Genomic DNA, 16,233 nt, shown 5'->3' with positions numbered 1-16,233 from the left:
GATGAAACGACTTGGAGCAGTGTTTTAATCAGACACCCACTTTGGCCTACAGCATGTAGGCTAAATAAAAGGAATGCAAACTTGATAAAAGATAGGATAACATAAAAGTAAAGAAATGTCTTGATACTTGAGAGAAGACGGCGTGATACTCGACGGTTCGTAAACTATAGGGTCTTAGGTGAAGGGTTTATATTTAGAAGTATTCGTAATTTTAGCGTCGGGCTTTCTCAAGTATATTGTCCTCGTTTTACTCTTCAGAATTGCAATAAAGATCCCCATATGGAAATAAATACTTATGTGCTGGCAGAGGCGGTATAAGTGAGTCACTTCTGGCCATGGGTATCAATATTATTAATAAGAATCATCCATTTACCTATAGTACTGTACATCGTCCATGCAGTCAATGCATTCGACGGTGACGACATAATTCGCAGTGACGTTATTCCAAGACAAGATAAATTCTGTACTAGCTAGGTGAGGACGCTCAGGAGGGAAAGCAACAGTCATATTGGATTGGAAGTTGCATTCGGGAGGTAGCGTTGTGTAGGTGGTGCTAACGGTTGTTTCACTAGTCGTCTCCTTAGTCATAACCACTGTCGTGGAGATCTCCGTGGTCGTGTCTGTCACAACTGTTGTGGTATCTACAGTGGTCGCTGTTACAATTGTGCCTATAGAAGTCGTATCCTCGGTCGCTTTCATGGAGATACTCATACCCGTATCAGTCGTAGCTGTTGTGGGATCTTTCGCAGTAGCTGTTGCATTGGAAGTGTCTGCAGAAATCGTATCGTCAGTCATATTATCGGAGAACACCGTGGTCTCATTACCTGTTGTGGGATCGGTCGGAGGAGCTGTTGCAGTTGGTGTGCCTTCAGGAGTCTGATCAACTGCTGTGGATTCGGTCGGAGGATCTGTTGCAGTTGGCGTGCCTTCAGGAGTCTCATCAACTGTTGTGGATTCGGATGGAGGATCTGTTGCAGTTGGTGTGCCTTCAGGAGTCTGATCAACTGTTGTGGATTTGGTCGGAGGATCTGTTGCAGATGGCGTGCCTTCAGGAGTCTCATCAACTGTTGTGGATTGGGTCGGAGGATCTGTTGCAGTTAGCGTGCCTTCAGAAGTCTCGTCAACTGTTGTGGATTCAGTCGGAGGATCTGTTGCAGTTGGCGTGCCATCAGGAGTCTGATCAACTGCTGTGGATTCAGTTGGAGGATCTGCTGCAGTTGGCGTGCCTTCAGGAGTCTCTTCAACTGTTGTGGATTCGGTCGGAGGATCTGTTGCAGTTGGCGTGCCTTCAGGAGTCTCATCAACTGTTGTGGATTCGGATGGAGGATCTGTTGCAGTTGGTGTGCCTTCAGGAGTCTGATCAACTGTTGTGGATTTGGTCGGAGGATCTGTTGCAGATGGCGTGCCTTCAGGAGTCTCGTCAACTGTTGTGGATTTGGTCGGAGGATCTGTTGCAGATGGCGTGCCTTCAGGAGTCTCATCAACTGTTGTGGATTCGGATGGAGGATTTGTTGCGGTTGGTGTGCCTTCAGGAGTCTGATCAACTGTTGCGGATTCGGTCGGAGGATCTGTTGCGGTTGGCGTGCCTTTAGGAGTCCCCGCAACTGTTGTAGATTCGGTTGGAGGATCTGTTGCAGTTGGTGTGCCTTCAGGAGTCTGATCAAGTGTTGCGGATTCGGTCGGAGGATCTGTTGCAGTTGGCGGGCCTTCAGGAGTCCCCTCAACTGTTGTGGATTCGGTTGGAGGATTTGTTGCGGTTGGTGCGCCTTCAGGAGTCTGATCAAGTGTTGCGGATTCGGTCGGAGAATCTGTTGCAGTTGGCGTGCCTTCAGGAGTCCCATCAACTGTTGTGGATTCGGTCGGAGGACCTGTTGCAGTTGGCGTGCCTTCAGGAGTCCCATCAACTGTTGCGGATTCGGTCGGAGAATCTGTTGCAGTTGGCGTGCCTTCAGGAGTCCCATCAACTGTTGCGGATTCGGTCGGAGGATCTGTTGCGGTTGGCGTGCCTTCAGGAGTCTGATAAACTGTTGTGGATTCGGTCGGAGGATCTGTTGCAGTTGGTGTGCTTTCAGGAGTACCATCAACTGTTGTAGGATCGGTCGGAAGAGCTGTTGCAGTTGATGTGTCTTCGGAAGTCGTAGTTACTGTACTCGTAACTGGATCAATTGTGGGTTCTACGATTAAATTAATTGAGGTCACATTTCGCGTTCGCCCGTCATGTTTTCTCTGTGTCGTTGTCAGAGAAAAATTATAGGTGGAGCCAGGAGTCAATGATGATACAGTTATCTGAAATGTAAAATATTGATATCATAATCGCAGATTTTGCTTGAACCACTTAAGTAGTCAGAATCAGACATGGGGTGATTACTCCGTGAATGTAATCGATTGCGATTACGATTACTTTTGAATGACGCGATTACGATTACGATTACGATTACAGCAAAATCAGGAAGTAGTCGATTACGATTACGATTACATTGGAAAAGTAATCACGATTACTCACGATTACATTTATTTTGCATCTTAGAAGTTATATTGGAAGACAATATATGGATTGCGCTGAAAAGGCCTAATGAGATAACAACTTTCTTTAAAAAAAGACGCGATAATTGCTTGTTATGTCATAAAGTACCCATTGCCTATTTTATAGAGGACGATTTGTCGCACCCAACGATTTGCATTCTTGCCAGGTCCACAACTGTCGCACCCCAAATTTCCTAATAGGGTGAAGAGCGAGCTGGAAGGGGACTCAAAAGTATTTCGGAAACCAACACAAATTATAGACTATTTGCGAGAGATTTCATGAACTTGAAAATTATCTACGAGCATCGCGATTAAAATGTCTCTACTAAATAGCTTGATTTTGAAATACATACGCCAAGAAAAAAAGCATGCATAATTTGTAGTAATAGGCATTTCGGTGCTAGTCAATACCGCGCCACGTCACACCAAAACACATATGCAGTTTCGGCCAACATGCGAATCCACGAAGTGTGCTACTAATGAAAGACATAGGCCAAAACTTGGGGTATGTGTCCATTGTCAATAGCCGCGCTGGGTGGGCGTGACTAATAGTCCGGTCCTTCCAATCTGAGCACACGATGCAAATGCCACCCGGGCACCCACGGCAATTAGTGTGTGCGTCTCACGCAAATATTTCTTTTAGTCTGCTACGTTTGGGCCACAACAATATCTTTTGATTATACAACAGACCGGAGGTCACGAATTAACAACATACCCTAAAGTAACTAATTATTACAAGATACCAGATTTTATAATTATGAATTACGTGCCTCCAGCTCTTCAGGTAAACCTGACCATCGGGGGCTGAGACAGGATTAAAAATGAATAGTTATATAATGCAATTACCAACATTATTGACGAAATTAAATCTTCAACTTGAAAATTTACTACCCTATGGGGGCCCAAAAGCAGCGTTTGGAGTGGGGGACGATTTGCTGTGTTCGTCCTGATTTTAGCTACATGCCACGCTAACATGTATATAAGCCGATGGCTATGGCGGCAGGCCCAAATGTTGAGTAAAGAATTGTGAAATAACGATTAGCGCCCGTTTCAAGTAGAATCATATGAGAATAAGAGAAAGTAAACATAAAATTCTGCCTACAACTTAATACAGATAATGTAATGCAAGCGGCCATTACGAAAACCAGCTCAGTTATGATATATATCAACAGCTGTTGATTTTAATGCTTCGTCGTGGAAACCTTAATGTGTTATTTGACGAGTAGGCTACAAAATTTCAAACCTTTGTCCGGTGTACGTTCGTACTACATAGGCCTACTGCTCGCCAAGCAGCAACGGTCAAACCGCGTTTAACTAAGCATAACCAAACATCAATACAAAAGTTAGTGTAATGGTTATGCGTCCGGCTTCTCGAGCGGTAGGTCGTGGGTTCGATCCCCGGCCGGGTCATACCAAAGACTCGAAAATTGGTATCCGCAGCTATCCTGCTAGGCGCTCAGCAATCACGGATAGCATGGAGGAGAAAAAAAAAACGGGGGCGCAGCCTAGATGACCTCATGGGGCCGTATCGCAACTCCGTCGTCAAAGCATCTCGATGGTGCAGGCGAAAAAGAATATCATCTCTCTCTCTCTCTCTCACTATTTGAAACTAGGCAGAGTGGTGGTTAAGTATTTTGCTGCGAGGTAGTGGCGTCTGGAATGTATTGATAACCTGATATGCAGTACGGGGAGTGTTCTTACAATCACACTAATGTACATCGAATATCTATTCACTATGTGTGGATAGCTGGATACTTCTTACGCAATGACGAGCAAAGCTAATAGTCCCCTTCTGACGTAATAATGAGCAGTGGCATTTGAAAATCTGACGTTTGCGCCATCACTAACTGGTATAATACCGCTTCCTTGTTCACGAATGTTCAGTTTATCTCATAGTCCTGTACAAATAACAAGTAATCGTTCTTTTGCAATGAAATCGATTAAATATGGGAAGTAGTCGATTACGATTACGATTACTTCGGAATTTTCTCGAATGTAATCGATTGCGATTACGATTACTTGAAAATGCTGTAATCGTCGTAATCGATTACGATTACTAATCGCGATTACCCCATGTCTGGTCAGAATTGCTACTGAATTAGAAGTAGGAGCAACACAGCAAATTTCTATTGATTAACATGTAGAAGTAGCAAGTCGAAGAAGAAAGTGAAAGATTTGAGAAGTAGTGAGATGAGTAGATCTGAATTAGGGTAGCCGTATTATGTGAGCCAAATTAGGACACCCTTTAGCGCCTCCTAGCGGAATTTAAAATGGGGTTATGAACACATACGATGTCACACTGGCATAGCTATGCCTATCGGTTGTAGACCGGATTGGATTTTTTCAACGAAGTCGTTAATTACCTAGAATATTGGACCATCTCGAATTTGAGCTCTGGTGATTGCTAGGGTCGGCATTGTCATTTGGTCTGCGACAGACTTTTTCATGGGCTAGATCAGTGATTCTTAACCTTGCCTCCAGCACCCCCCAAGGGGCGCTGGCGATTTTGAAGGGGGCGGAAACGCTCAGGGGGCGATATGGGGGGCGCTGGGCTCAGGGGGGCGGTATGGGGGGCGCTGGAGAAAAATGGCTTCGCAGTAGATGATGTGGTGGTAGGACATATCCTTAATGAGTATTCACAGAAAATGAACACCGAAAACTTCGTTATATATAGCCTACAAAAAACATATAGGTTTAATTGTCCATGGGCGCCTAAATGACCGGCACCGAATGTCTTGACAATCTGAACCCCAGAAGACGAATTCCATCTGGCAGAGAAAAATTATATGCCAGTGAAGAAATACCAATTTGAAATCGTGTGCGTCTTTTAGTTTAGTACGATTGGGCGACAGGGATATCTAAAACTAGATATTCCTGTTGGGCGATATCCCTGTTGGGCGATTCTATATTTTTTGATATAGCAGACAGGAGGTCACGAAATAATATCATGCAACGAAGTCATACCAACTGGTTCGCCCGCCCGAATATGTTTAATTATTAGTTACGGGCCCCACAGTTTCCAAGACACCTCACATTGTTCGCTCCACGTTTTGATGAGTCTGCGCACACTCAATAAACTCACTGCGCAGACCCTGGACAACAGTGCGTAACGACTAAAAAAGGTCAACAACTTCGGATTTGTTGTGCGCAACGTAGATTTTCTGTGCGCAGAGACCGTGTCAGCACTGCGCGCGTGAGCAGCTTAGACGGAACATTGCACCTCACTCAGCTCTACCGGTAACTCTGGTAACGTGAGCAGAGAGGACAAGAAATTGATAGCAATATATATGCGATTCCCGATCTTACTGACCGATTTTATCATGGATTATCGAAAGTTTTCGCGCTTCGCACTGGCTCGCTAAACAGTACAGCTGATTTCGTGGCAAAACGAACAACGTGATGGGGGCACTGGCGTAGCAGCATGTGCTGGCGCCCCTGGCTCTCGCTTAAAATGCCGCCCCCCCCTAAGTAGACCGCAGCACATTTCGACATAGATTCACGTTCAAGCAATCTTGTCAATAAAAATAAATACAAATAATATGCCGCGTCTCAGCCCCACCGTCTCAACGTTAATAAGGCCAAAAATAATAAAGACAAGAAATAGCAAACGAATGTATTGTGCAAATAGAAAATCAACAGCCGTCTCAAAGAAAAATCAGCAATAATATCCACAAATTCAAGTTTTTGAACGTAGTCTCTTTCTATAGACGGAATGGATACAGCTGATAGCAGCCGATAATCATTCATGGTAGAACGTAAATAAGACTTAATCAGTTTGAGCCCTGAGAAGCTCCTCACACAGCTCGCAATTGAAACACCAATGGTCAGATAAAGTTTCAGACACGAGTATAAATAAGGTGTCGAATCAAGTAGCTTTGCATTAACCAACCACTGTAAAAGATCAGACGCTGTTGCACCACGATCAAACGTGGTTTCACTGCTCCTCATCAACCTCTTGACCCTTTTGAAATCTCAAGTTAAACAACTTCATATGATCATATTTCAATTTTTGTTCGTCCTAGAGGCCTCATATTGGTTTGTACGAAAAGGTAGCAATCTTCTTATTTATATGATCTCTAATTCGAAGGTATAAGGCATGGCAATTTTCGCAGCTACCTCCAAAAAGTCCACCTCGTCGCCATAAGTGCTTCGAAAAGCGCTGGTGAATAAATTGTGACTTTCGCTTTGCAGCAGGGCGTAGGAATTCAAAAATCCAAACATATCATTTATGTGGTGTATGCCGGTAAACCTAGTTTCAGCTTCAAGTTTAAATCTGTCCAAAGCCTGAAACATCATCATCATCATTGGTTTATTAGCAATTTTATCAGTTCAATACACCACAAAACATGCGATACAATGAAAAGAAAGGAAGATGTCGAAACGACTAGGAGTTGTCTATGGAATCGGACACCCACCTTGGCCTAGCCGATGTAAAGAGGAGGCATGCACACTGAATGAAAGTAAAGAAGATAGTATAGAAAAAAGGAAGCGACAAGAAATAGGGTGGCATGTCAGGGGAAGCGAGATCGATAGGTCAGTCGTGGTCCGGTAATCTTGAGGATGGACTGTGCATGAACATGCATCGTCTAACTTCTTCAACAACACTGATGAGGCCAGCATCTTCTGATTGTTTGCCAGGCATTCTCCTTTTTCTGCGAACTCTCCGAAAAATCGGCCTTGACGGCTATTTCGGAGTGGCTCGGTCGTCATGCTAACATATTAATTCGTGTTTTTGGAATCAGCGCGACACTAGCTTTCGATTGAGACCTGTTTGATTAAATTTTAGCTCACTGGACGCCAGCTATAGGACTACCAATTACGCTTCTGTTAGCCGACTGTGCAGTGTGCAGTGTGCACTGTGCACACTGCGCCGAGCGAGATAGTGTAATGGTGATGCGTCCGGTTTCATGATCGGTAGGTGGTGGTTTCGATCCCCGGCCGGGTCAGACCAAAGACTCGAAAACTGGTATCCGCGGTTATCCCGCTAGGCGCTCATCATCACGGAGGAAAAAAAACGGGTGTGCAGTCTAGATGACCTTACTATAAAGTCCGTATCGCATCTCCGTCGTCCAAGCATCTCGATGGTGCAGGCGAAAAAGAATTCCATCTCTCTCTCTCTCTCACTCTGTGCAGCCTCATTTTGCCGCCCTCTTGGAGCCTGCCGCCCCTGGCGCAGAGCCAGAACCGCCAAGTGGCTGCTACGCCACTGGATGGGGGGGGGCGGTCGGTTTATCACCCTATGGGAGCCCAAGACCCAAGTTTTTTCGGGGGGCCTGACGAAGTGTCGTTTCGTTCCTGCCAACGGGTATACGCCCGAAGATGTATAATTATTATTGAGGGGTCCTACCTTTTCAATCACACATCACTTAGCTCTACCGGTAAATTTGTATACGTGAGCAGAGAGAGGATAAAAATTGATATCAATATACATGCAATACCCGAATATATTGACCAATTCAATCATTAATTATTGAAATTTTTCGCGCTACGCGCGTCTAGGCGAGAGTAGCTGGCTGAGTAAATGGATACCCAATGTAGATGACTAGTATCAGCAAATAGCGGATAGCCGATGGGGGGGTCTGGGGGCGAAGCCCACCGGAAGTTGGGTTTATCACCCGATGGGGGGAGGCTAAGACCAACGTTTTTGGGGGGCTGACGAAGTACTGTTACGGCCCTGGTAACGAATTAATTGTACCTACGGGCACGCCCGAATATGTTTAAATATTAATTACTTGCCCTTTGTCTTCCCATACAACAGCTCACTCAGCGCTACTGGTAAATCTGATTACGTGGGCTGAGAGGATAAAAAGTTTATAGCGACCTATGTATATAATTACCACCTATTCATTCATGCATTATAGAAAATTTTGGTACCTAGGGCGACCAGGCCACACAAACTTTGCTGACCATCGAAATCACGCTACGGGGTTCTTGGGGGCGAAGCCCTCAGAAGTTTGGTTGATCACGCTATGGGTGCGCAAGGCAATCGTTTTTAGGAAGGTTGACGAAGTGCTGTTACGGCCCTCCCTCTTACTCATTGTCGTTATTACATTCCTTACAATATGCGGTTGGGGTGCGCTGGAGCACGATAATTTTTGAAAGGAGGCGCTGGAGGAAAAAAGGTTAAGAACCACTGGGCTAGATGAAATTGTCTGGCCCGCCGGCCGTGAGTTTGACAGAGCTGCTATACTGTTAGATCGGTCGTTGTGTGTTGTAAACAGCACGCTAAAGTATAATCTACAGTCACAAATATTTGACGTAGTAAGCAAGTAGTGAAGGATTGCGGCAGACTGTGGCCTCGGGACACATTATCATGTACCGGAAACTGTCTGAGGGCCGCACAAAATCACGTCGCGGGATGTATGTTGCCCATCCCTGCCATGGGGCATAGGGTGGTCGATGCAATTTCAAGTGGGCTGCATATGGTTTCTGTGTGCAATCTGGTTGGTAAAAATGAATCCTGTCAATAATATTGGTTCCTTCATATATCACTGAAATTTTTTATCCTCTCTCAACGCACGTGATCAAAGTTATCGGTGAAGCTGGTGGAAATTACGACTCTGAGAATGCAGGGAACGTAATTGTAGGGGCCAAGCAGAGGGGGTCAGTAACGAAGTACTACTTTTTCTGAGTACTCAAGTAGTTAGCCACTACCTCTGGTACTTACTCAAATTTCAGTTACTTCTACTTCGTAATAGTTTGTGAACTACTTACTTACATCTCGCTATTTTCTTTTTGTCAAGTAGAAGTAGTTCAATCCTCCTATCAGAAAAGTAGCCTGAGGAATTTCGGGGCTGTTTTCATGGAGTACCAACATTGAATTTCATAAAAGTTGAGTAAAGCCCAGAATTTTCGTCGTGCTTCGCGCTCAGCAGATATGTTTTCACGAAATTATCGGTGAATATAATTTAGGTAGCGTGTTGTGTAGTTCCGTTCTCACCGCATTGTCGCCCATTATGAAATCACAGTAAATATGGCCCATAATAACGTTTGAAACTACCATTTGGCAAACTAGCAATTACCTATCATATCGTAATCTAGCAGCAATGGAGTGTCTTAATCTGGAAAGGTGAACTCTGACTTTTTTAGGGTTAGACCTGTTTTAGCAGAGCAAGGATGAAAGACTATCTCATCCTGAAGATTGATTTTGTGGGGACGCCCTACGCCGTTTTTGAGCGTCTCGGTTTTGGCAGTGTCTGGGCCATTGCACGTCACGCCAATATGCTATTGATATCAGCTGACTCCACTTCATCGTTGGAATGCCGTTTCAGCTAGTGAGGAATAGTGTTGTTGGGCACAGGCGAATAGCTTATTTTGAAACAACAACAACAATAATAATAATAATAATAATTTGAAACTGAAATCAATTTCAGCATATCAAAATGCTTCATTTCACGTTCTTTCAAAATCACAAATTAGATCGCCGGCCGCGATTGGTGACCCATAGTGCAAATCAAGCCAAGCTCGGTGAACAGACGTTAACTATCGGAATGCACTGTAACTTGATATGAACATGATGTGATTTTTGCCGTAATGATTTCCCATTCACAATTTCATTCAATTTCCAAGTTTCCCCGAATTCAATAATTCTAATTCTAATCTAACTTGGAAAAAAACTATGTAGCTCTAATTCTAGTTATAATCTAATTTAGAAAAAGCTGTGTAGCTTCTAATCTATTTTGGAAAAATTTTATAGCTCAACTTCTAATTCAAATCTAATTTGGAAAAAACTGTGTAGCTCTAATTCGAATTCTCGTCTAATTTGGAAAAGCTATAAGTTTTCCAGTTGTCCATGTCTGGACTCATAAAAGGGCGTCTGGTGAGTCGCGCAATGAAATTTGGATGAAAAGTGGGTCGCGAACTGAAAAAGGTTGGGAAGCACTGTTACGTATCATGTATATGAACTATGAACATCTTTCGACGAAAATACTGTTGGAATTTTGCCACGTACAGTCAATCTTTCAGACCCGTCAATGTCCGTTTCCCCCAGAGGCCAAGAAGTCCCGTCACTTCTGGTAAGACTGTATCCCGCCGCTTTATCCGCAGATGGAAACGATATCGTGACAGAAGAACCGTTGTTGGATGACGTATTTGTGATTGATGACGTACTTATGGCGTCCATGTCTATACAGGAATTATCTTTCACGTAGCGTGTCTCTCAAATATATAAACGGATTTGAGATCTTACCAGTCGTACGAAGGAATCGGAAGCCATCGTTCCCAGGTATGTCGTAGTAAAGAGCATACAAACTCTCTTTTGACTGCTTCATGAAATCCCGTACTACAAACTTGGGCTCTAATCCATGGACAGTGTTTTTTGTGAGATTGAATTCGCTCCCGTCCCCAAAAATGTATTCTGAAAATGCAGCGACGGTATATCCCTTCAGCGGATTATTATTATTATTAATATTATTCTACTTTGCTGTTTTTGACGTACTCTTCCTATATAAATACACCAAGATTCATTGATATCTTAATTACAATCCAACTCAGTTACATCCAATATTCAATTCACAAATTTACATGGAACTCGTCACTAATCTAGTTGGTCAAATGTGCATATTACTTAATTCATTCGTCAAGAAGTTTTATATGTCGTTATAAATTCTATTTACTAAGTACATGTTAAATGCGTGATCCGGTTTTTACGAAGACTGGCTAGTTGTAAACCCACGGGATATACCTACACCACCCCACATATATCAAAGTAACTACCGGTAGCTTACTTCCCTCTTCCCTAAAAGAAATATCTCTCTCGTATTGATTGATAAGCAGATTTAGTTTATTCGGTTCCGTTTCAGGAAAAATTTGAATTGCTTGCGATGTCTCCTCAGGGCTGAGTAAAACGAACGTGTCTGTGATTCCACCTTCCGTCATGTTTGTACTAGTCTCGTACTGGAGTCGCAAAAGCAGGTCTTCTTTCGCAGTAAGTTTAGGAGTTCCGATGCTTTCGTCTGCAATGTGTCGTAGTTTAATCGAATAAATCAGTTGTACATTATATAGCAGGGGTCGGGAACCTTTTTCGTCGGAAGAGCCATACTGACCCTATATTTGCCATTTTAACTCCCAAAGAGCCATACATTTTAATCAAATTGTACGTCACAATTGTAGAATCGTGACGTCATGGTAGCGCCAATTCGAAATCACCACACATGGGATTCATCGTTTGCACCGTATATTATCTGTAACAACTCGTACTAATCATGCTAAACATTATCACTACACAGCAGCATACATAACCACTGTAATGTGTGATGCGTCAGTGACGTGGTGTCAGGGGATGCACGTGAGGCAGTGCCTTACCTGTCTACTAGATTTTGAATGTTTTGACTACGAAAATCACAACTTGTCTATTTATTGTTCGAAAATATAGCGTGACAGGAGAGGTAAGGCATAGGTGAGGCACGGCCGGGATTAGCGTAGCGCAATTCATCATGACTATCATAAAATTTATAAAAACTGATAAATAATCGAATGTAATTGTCGAGTCCGATTCGACTTCTCAATTCTCGAAGTAGTCGGCGGTAACACAACGTTGTGCCACACGCCTACATTTGAACAGCAACTACAAAGCCAGTACGATACGTTGAATTTGTAAATGTGAATGCCACTTCCACGTCAGTTCACTGCTCGCCGTAGGTAGATCAAGAAGACAATGTGCATTTGAAAACTGCATTGTCATACAGGCGTCGCCTTGTCTGCTATTTTCATTGATCAATCAAGGTATCGTGCAATTCGAGATTTGGAGTCGGATACATTCAAATTCGGGAGTGATATTAGTCGCAGGCGAGACAGCAACTCAAATTTGATGATTTTGAAAAGGGGGTCCGAGCCCCTAACCCCGAATGCGCAACTGTATTAACATCTCAAGGACATATTTATACTGTCACAAAAATATTTGTACTGGTCGTGTTGAAGATTTATTAACAAATTGCTGCAATATTGATAAATGAAGCACATATATAAAAATTTCGCAAAGAGCCATACTTTATGCCCAAAAGAGCCATACTTGGCTCGTGAGCCATAGGTTCCCGACCACTGTTATATAGTATTGATGAATTAACCAGTGTAATTCATTCAACAAGGCGTCCACGAATACACCTATATGGTGGGTACAAGCTAACGGTGCAGAGAGTCCTTGAGAGTACTCGTCGGCTCTTGCTCAATGTTTGTTCGAAAGTATTCACACAACTATGGTATGATTATACAACGTTTAAAACAAAAATAATTTTTTGTAAAGCCATTTTTTCAAAACTTTGTTTAAAACATGTTTTAAACAAAGTGTTGTAAAACACCATTTGTTTTAAATGTAACCCTAGCTGCAATAGATATATGAGCGCGTGAGGTTAGGCCTTTAGGGATGGTGTGAAAGTAAGGTTCACGTTCGCGTTCTCTGTGTGAACCTCAGAAATTTAGAGGTTCACGTTCACAAATGAACCTTGGTAGGTTCTGCACTGTGAACCTTTTTCATATGTTACAATTTTCGCGTCATTTTAACATGTTTGGTTGAAATTTATTGGATTTCAACTGCGGCCATACTCCATGCATGGTGCTGGCAGCATAAAATTCAATACTAAACGAGGATGCACCTTAACAATCTCAAAAATTTTACTTGCTTTGTTACAAAAGTTTTCTCAAAATATCCACGTGAATATTTAGTGACTCTCTGCTGTAAGCTTGACCCGCAATCTCACACAACATCAAGAGCGAAATACACTATACATAGGTATAGTCAGCGAATGATGCTTATTCACCCAATCAATGAAATTGATATCGTTGTCTGATGTGAAAAATCTGGCAGGCGTACGAGGTTAATTTTGACATCATATGTTTATTGTATCAAGAAAACCAAATCCGTGCGATTAGGGTGCTGGCTACTGTCGCATAACTTGTTAATGGGGTAATATCGGTAGCAAGAAAGGAAACACGTTTTACACTACGCCGCATACATTGTCCGGTCTGGCTTAGACCGTTAAGGCGTTATGATATATTCCCTTGCAAGTCGTCGTCGAAATTGTTGGCAAAGCGACGAAAGATATTGATTTTATGGCAATATTATATCATTTGATTGCCCCAGTTGATACATTTGGCAACGTTTAGAACGTCTATATCAGTGGTTCTTAACCTTGCCTCCAGCGCCCCCTGGGGGGGCGCTGGCAATTTTGAAAGGGGGCGGAAACGCTCAGGGGGCGATATGGGGGGCGCTGGGCTCAGGGGGCGCTGGAGAGAAATGGCTTCGCAGAAGATGATGTGGTGGTGGGACATATCCTTAATGAGTATTCAGAGAAAATGAACACCGAAAACTTCGTTATATATAGCCAACAAAAGACATATAGGTTTAATTGTCCATGGGCGCCTAAATGACTGGCACCGAATATTCCTGTGTTGGCAATCTGAACCCCAGAAGACGAATTCCATCCGGCAGGGAAAAATTATATTCCAGTGAAGAAATACCAATTTGAAATCGTGTTCGTCTTTTAGTTTAGTACGACTGGGCGACAGGGATATCTAAAACTAGATATTCTTGTTGGGCGATATCCCTGTTGGGCGATTCTATATTTTTTGATATAGCAGACAGGAGGTCACGAAATAACATCATACAACGAAGTCATACCAACGGGGTCGCCCGCCCGAATATGTTCAATTATTAGTTACGGGCCCTTCACCTTCCAAGACATCTAACAATGTTCGCTCTACGTTTTGATGAGTCTGCGCACACTCAATAAACTCACTGCGCAGACCCTTGGACAACAGTGCGTAACGACTAAAAAAGGGTCGAAACTTCGGATTAGTTGTACGCAACGTAGATTTTCTGTGCACAGATACCATGTCAGCACTGCGCACGTGAGCAGCTTAGACGGAACATTGCACCTCACTCAGCTCTACCGGTAAATCTGGTAACGTGAGCAGAGAGGACAATAAATTAATAGCAATATATATGCAATTCCCGATCTTACTGACCGATTTTATCATGAATTATCGAAAGTTTCCGCACTTCGCACTGGCTCGCTAATCAGTACAGCTGATTTCGTGGCAAAACGAACAACGTGATGGGGGCGGTCGGTTTATCGCCCTATGGGAGCCCAAGACTCAAGTTTTTTCGAGGGGCCTGACGAAGTGCCGTTTCGTTCCTGCCAACGGGTATAAGCCCGAAGATGTATAATTATTATTGAGGGGTCCTACCTTTTCAATCACACATCACTCAGCTCTACCGGTAAATTTGTTTACCTGAGCAGAGAGAGGATAAAATTTGACATCAATATACATGCAATTCCCGATCATATTTACCAATTCAATCATTAATGATTGAAATTTTTCGCGCTTCGCGCATCTAGGCGGGAATACCTGGCTCAGTAAATGGACACCCAATGTAGATGACTAGTATCAGCAAATAGTGGATAGCCGAAGTGGGGTCTGGGGGCGAAGCCCCCTGGAAGTTTGATTTATCACCCGATGGGGGGAGGCTAAGACCAACGTTTTTGGGGGGCTGACGAAGTGCTGTTACGGCCCTGGTAACGAATTAATTGTACCTACGGGCACGCCCGAATATGTTTAATTAATAATTACGTGCCCTCCATATTCCCATACAACAGCTCAATCAGCGCTACTGGTAAATCTGAATACGTGGGCTGAGAGGATAAAAAGTTTATAGCGACTTGTATATGTAATTACCACCTATTCATTCATGCATTATAGAAAATTTTGTTACCTAGGGCGACCATGCCACACAAACTTTGCTGACCATCGAAATCACGCTACGGGGTTCTTGGGGGCGAAGCCCTCGGAAGTTTGGTTTATCACCAGGCCTGTTTATTTTTGGACTTCTCCAAAAATAACAAAAATAGCTTATTTTTGGATATTTTCAAATTTTAATTTTGGAGGATCTCCAAAAATAAGAATTGAAGGTGTTTTGAGCCCTAATACTACTGAAAAAATCCACCAAAAGTATGTTATTATCATGTATTCAAGTCCTCCAACACATAGGCATCATCAGTGATCTTGATCTAACTTTCCAATACATTCTTCACAAATTTAGTATTTGGCCTGGAGGATGCCTTCTAAAGAATATTAATCACTGCGAGACGCCTCGAACGTCGCAATTGTGGGAAACATCGAGGTTATAGGGGTCCAAAAATGGAGGAATGTCTAACTCTTTAAACTTTCCAATGTTCCAAGCCTTTGCTCCTGAAAAGCGCTCGTCAGTAATGCGCTTGAAACCTCATCCCATGCGTGCCTCATTGAACTTGACAGCCCAACACCCCAACACCCTCTGACCTTCCTTGTGGCGGTCCTCGTCCCAGTCCTCACCTGGACACACTGCACAGGCGTTCGACCAGGCGCATGAGCTCCTGCTGTTCCATGATCAGAACGTCAAGACCATGAAGCTTCGTGACGGTGGTACTCAGCTATGTGCGAGCGTGACCATGCGATCGAGAACGATTAGATGGACCACAGCAGCGAAGTTGCACACGCCGGACTGTTTTCGTCCATAACATCAAGGAGTTTGGTACGGTTTCCAGTCAACCAAGAGGCCACCCTCTTCATTGACAATAAACGAGCGTCAACAAACTTGGGGCGCACGCTTTCCATCTACTCTGGATCAAGTTGTGTTGCCGTCTGAAGCATCAGCAGATGAGTCCCGTCATCGTGTGGACGAAGTGATTGTGACAGAGGTGGCTGTATATGAATTCGCCGTTCCCTTTGCCTCAC

The 16,233-nt window shown here is 43.5% G+C and overlaps 1 protein-coding gene across 4 annotated transcripts in view; it reads right to left on the bottom strand.

The window, feature by feature from the left end:
• LOC145447778 (uncharacterized) overlaps window positions 1–16,233 on the bottom strand; it is a 45,837-nt gene that overhangs the window by 17,852 nt on the left and 11,752 nt on the right. For 3 of the 4 annotated variants that reach the window (XM_080326044.1, XM_080326047.1, XM_080326046.1), the window contains 4 exons: window positions 11,250–11,477; window positions 10,712–10,879; window positions 10,475–10,647; window positions 374–2,286 (listed from right to left, as the gene is read on the bottom strand). In XM_080326044.1, coding sequence (XP_080182170.1) covers window positions 374–2,286; window positions 10,475–10,647; window positions 10,712–10,879; window positions 11,250–11,477 — 2,482 coding nt within the window. The remainder of the gene's footprint in view (window positions 1–373; window positions 2,287–10,474; window positions 10,648–10,711; window positions 10,880–11,249; window positions 11,478–16,233) is intronic. The other variant, XM_080326045.1, reaches the window with a different exon arrangement.

The sequence above is a fragment of the Botryllus schlosseri genome, chromosome 10 (genome assembly GCF_051294905.1).
Source record: "Botryllus schlosseri isolate E-star chromosome 10, Bs_hap1, whole genome shotgun sequence".
Lineage (NCBI taxonomy): Eukaryota > Metazoa > Chordata > Ascidiacea > Stolidobranchia > Styelidae > Botryllus > Botryllus schlosseri.
This window is presented reverse-complemented; position numbering and strand designations above follow the sequence as displayed.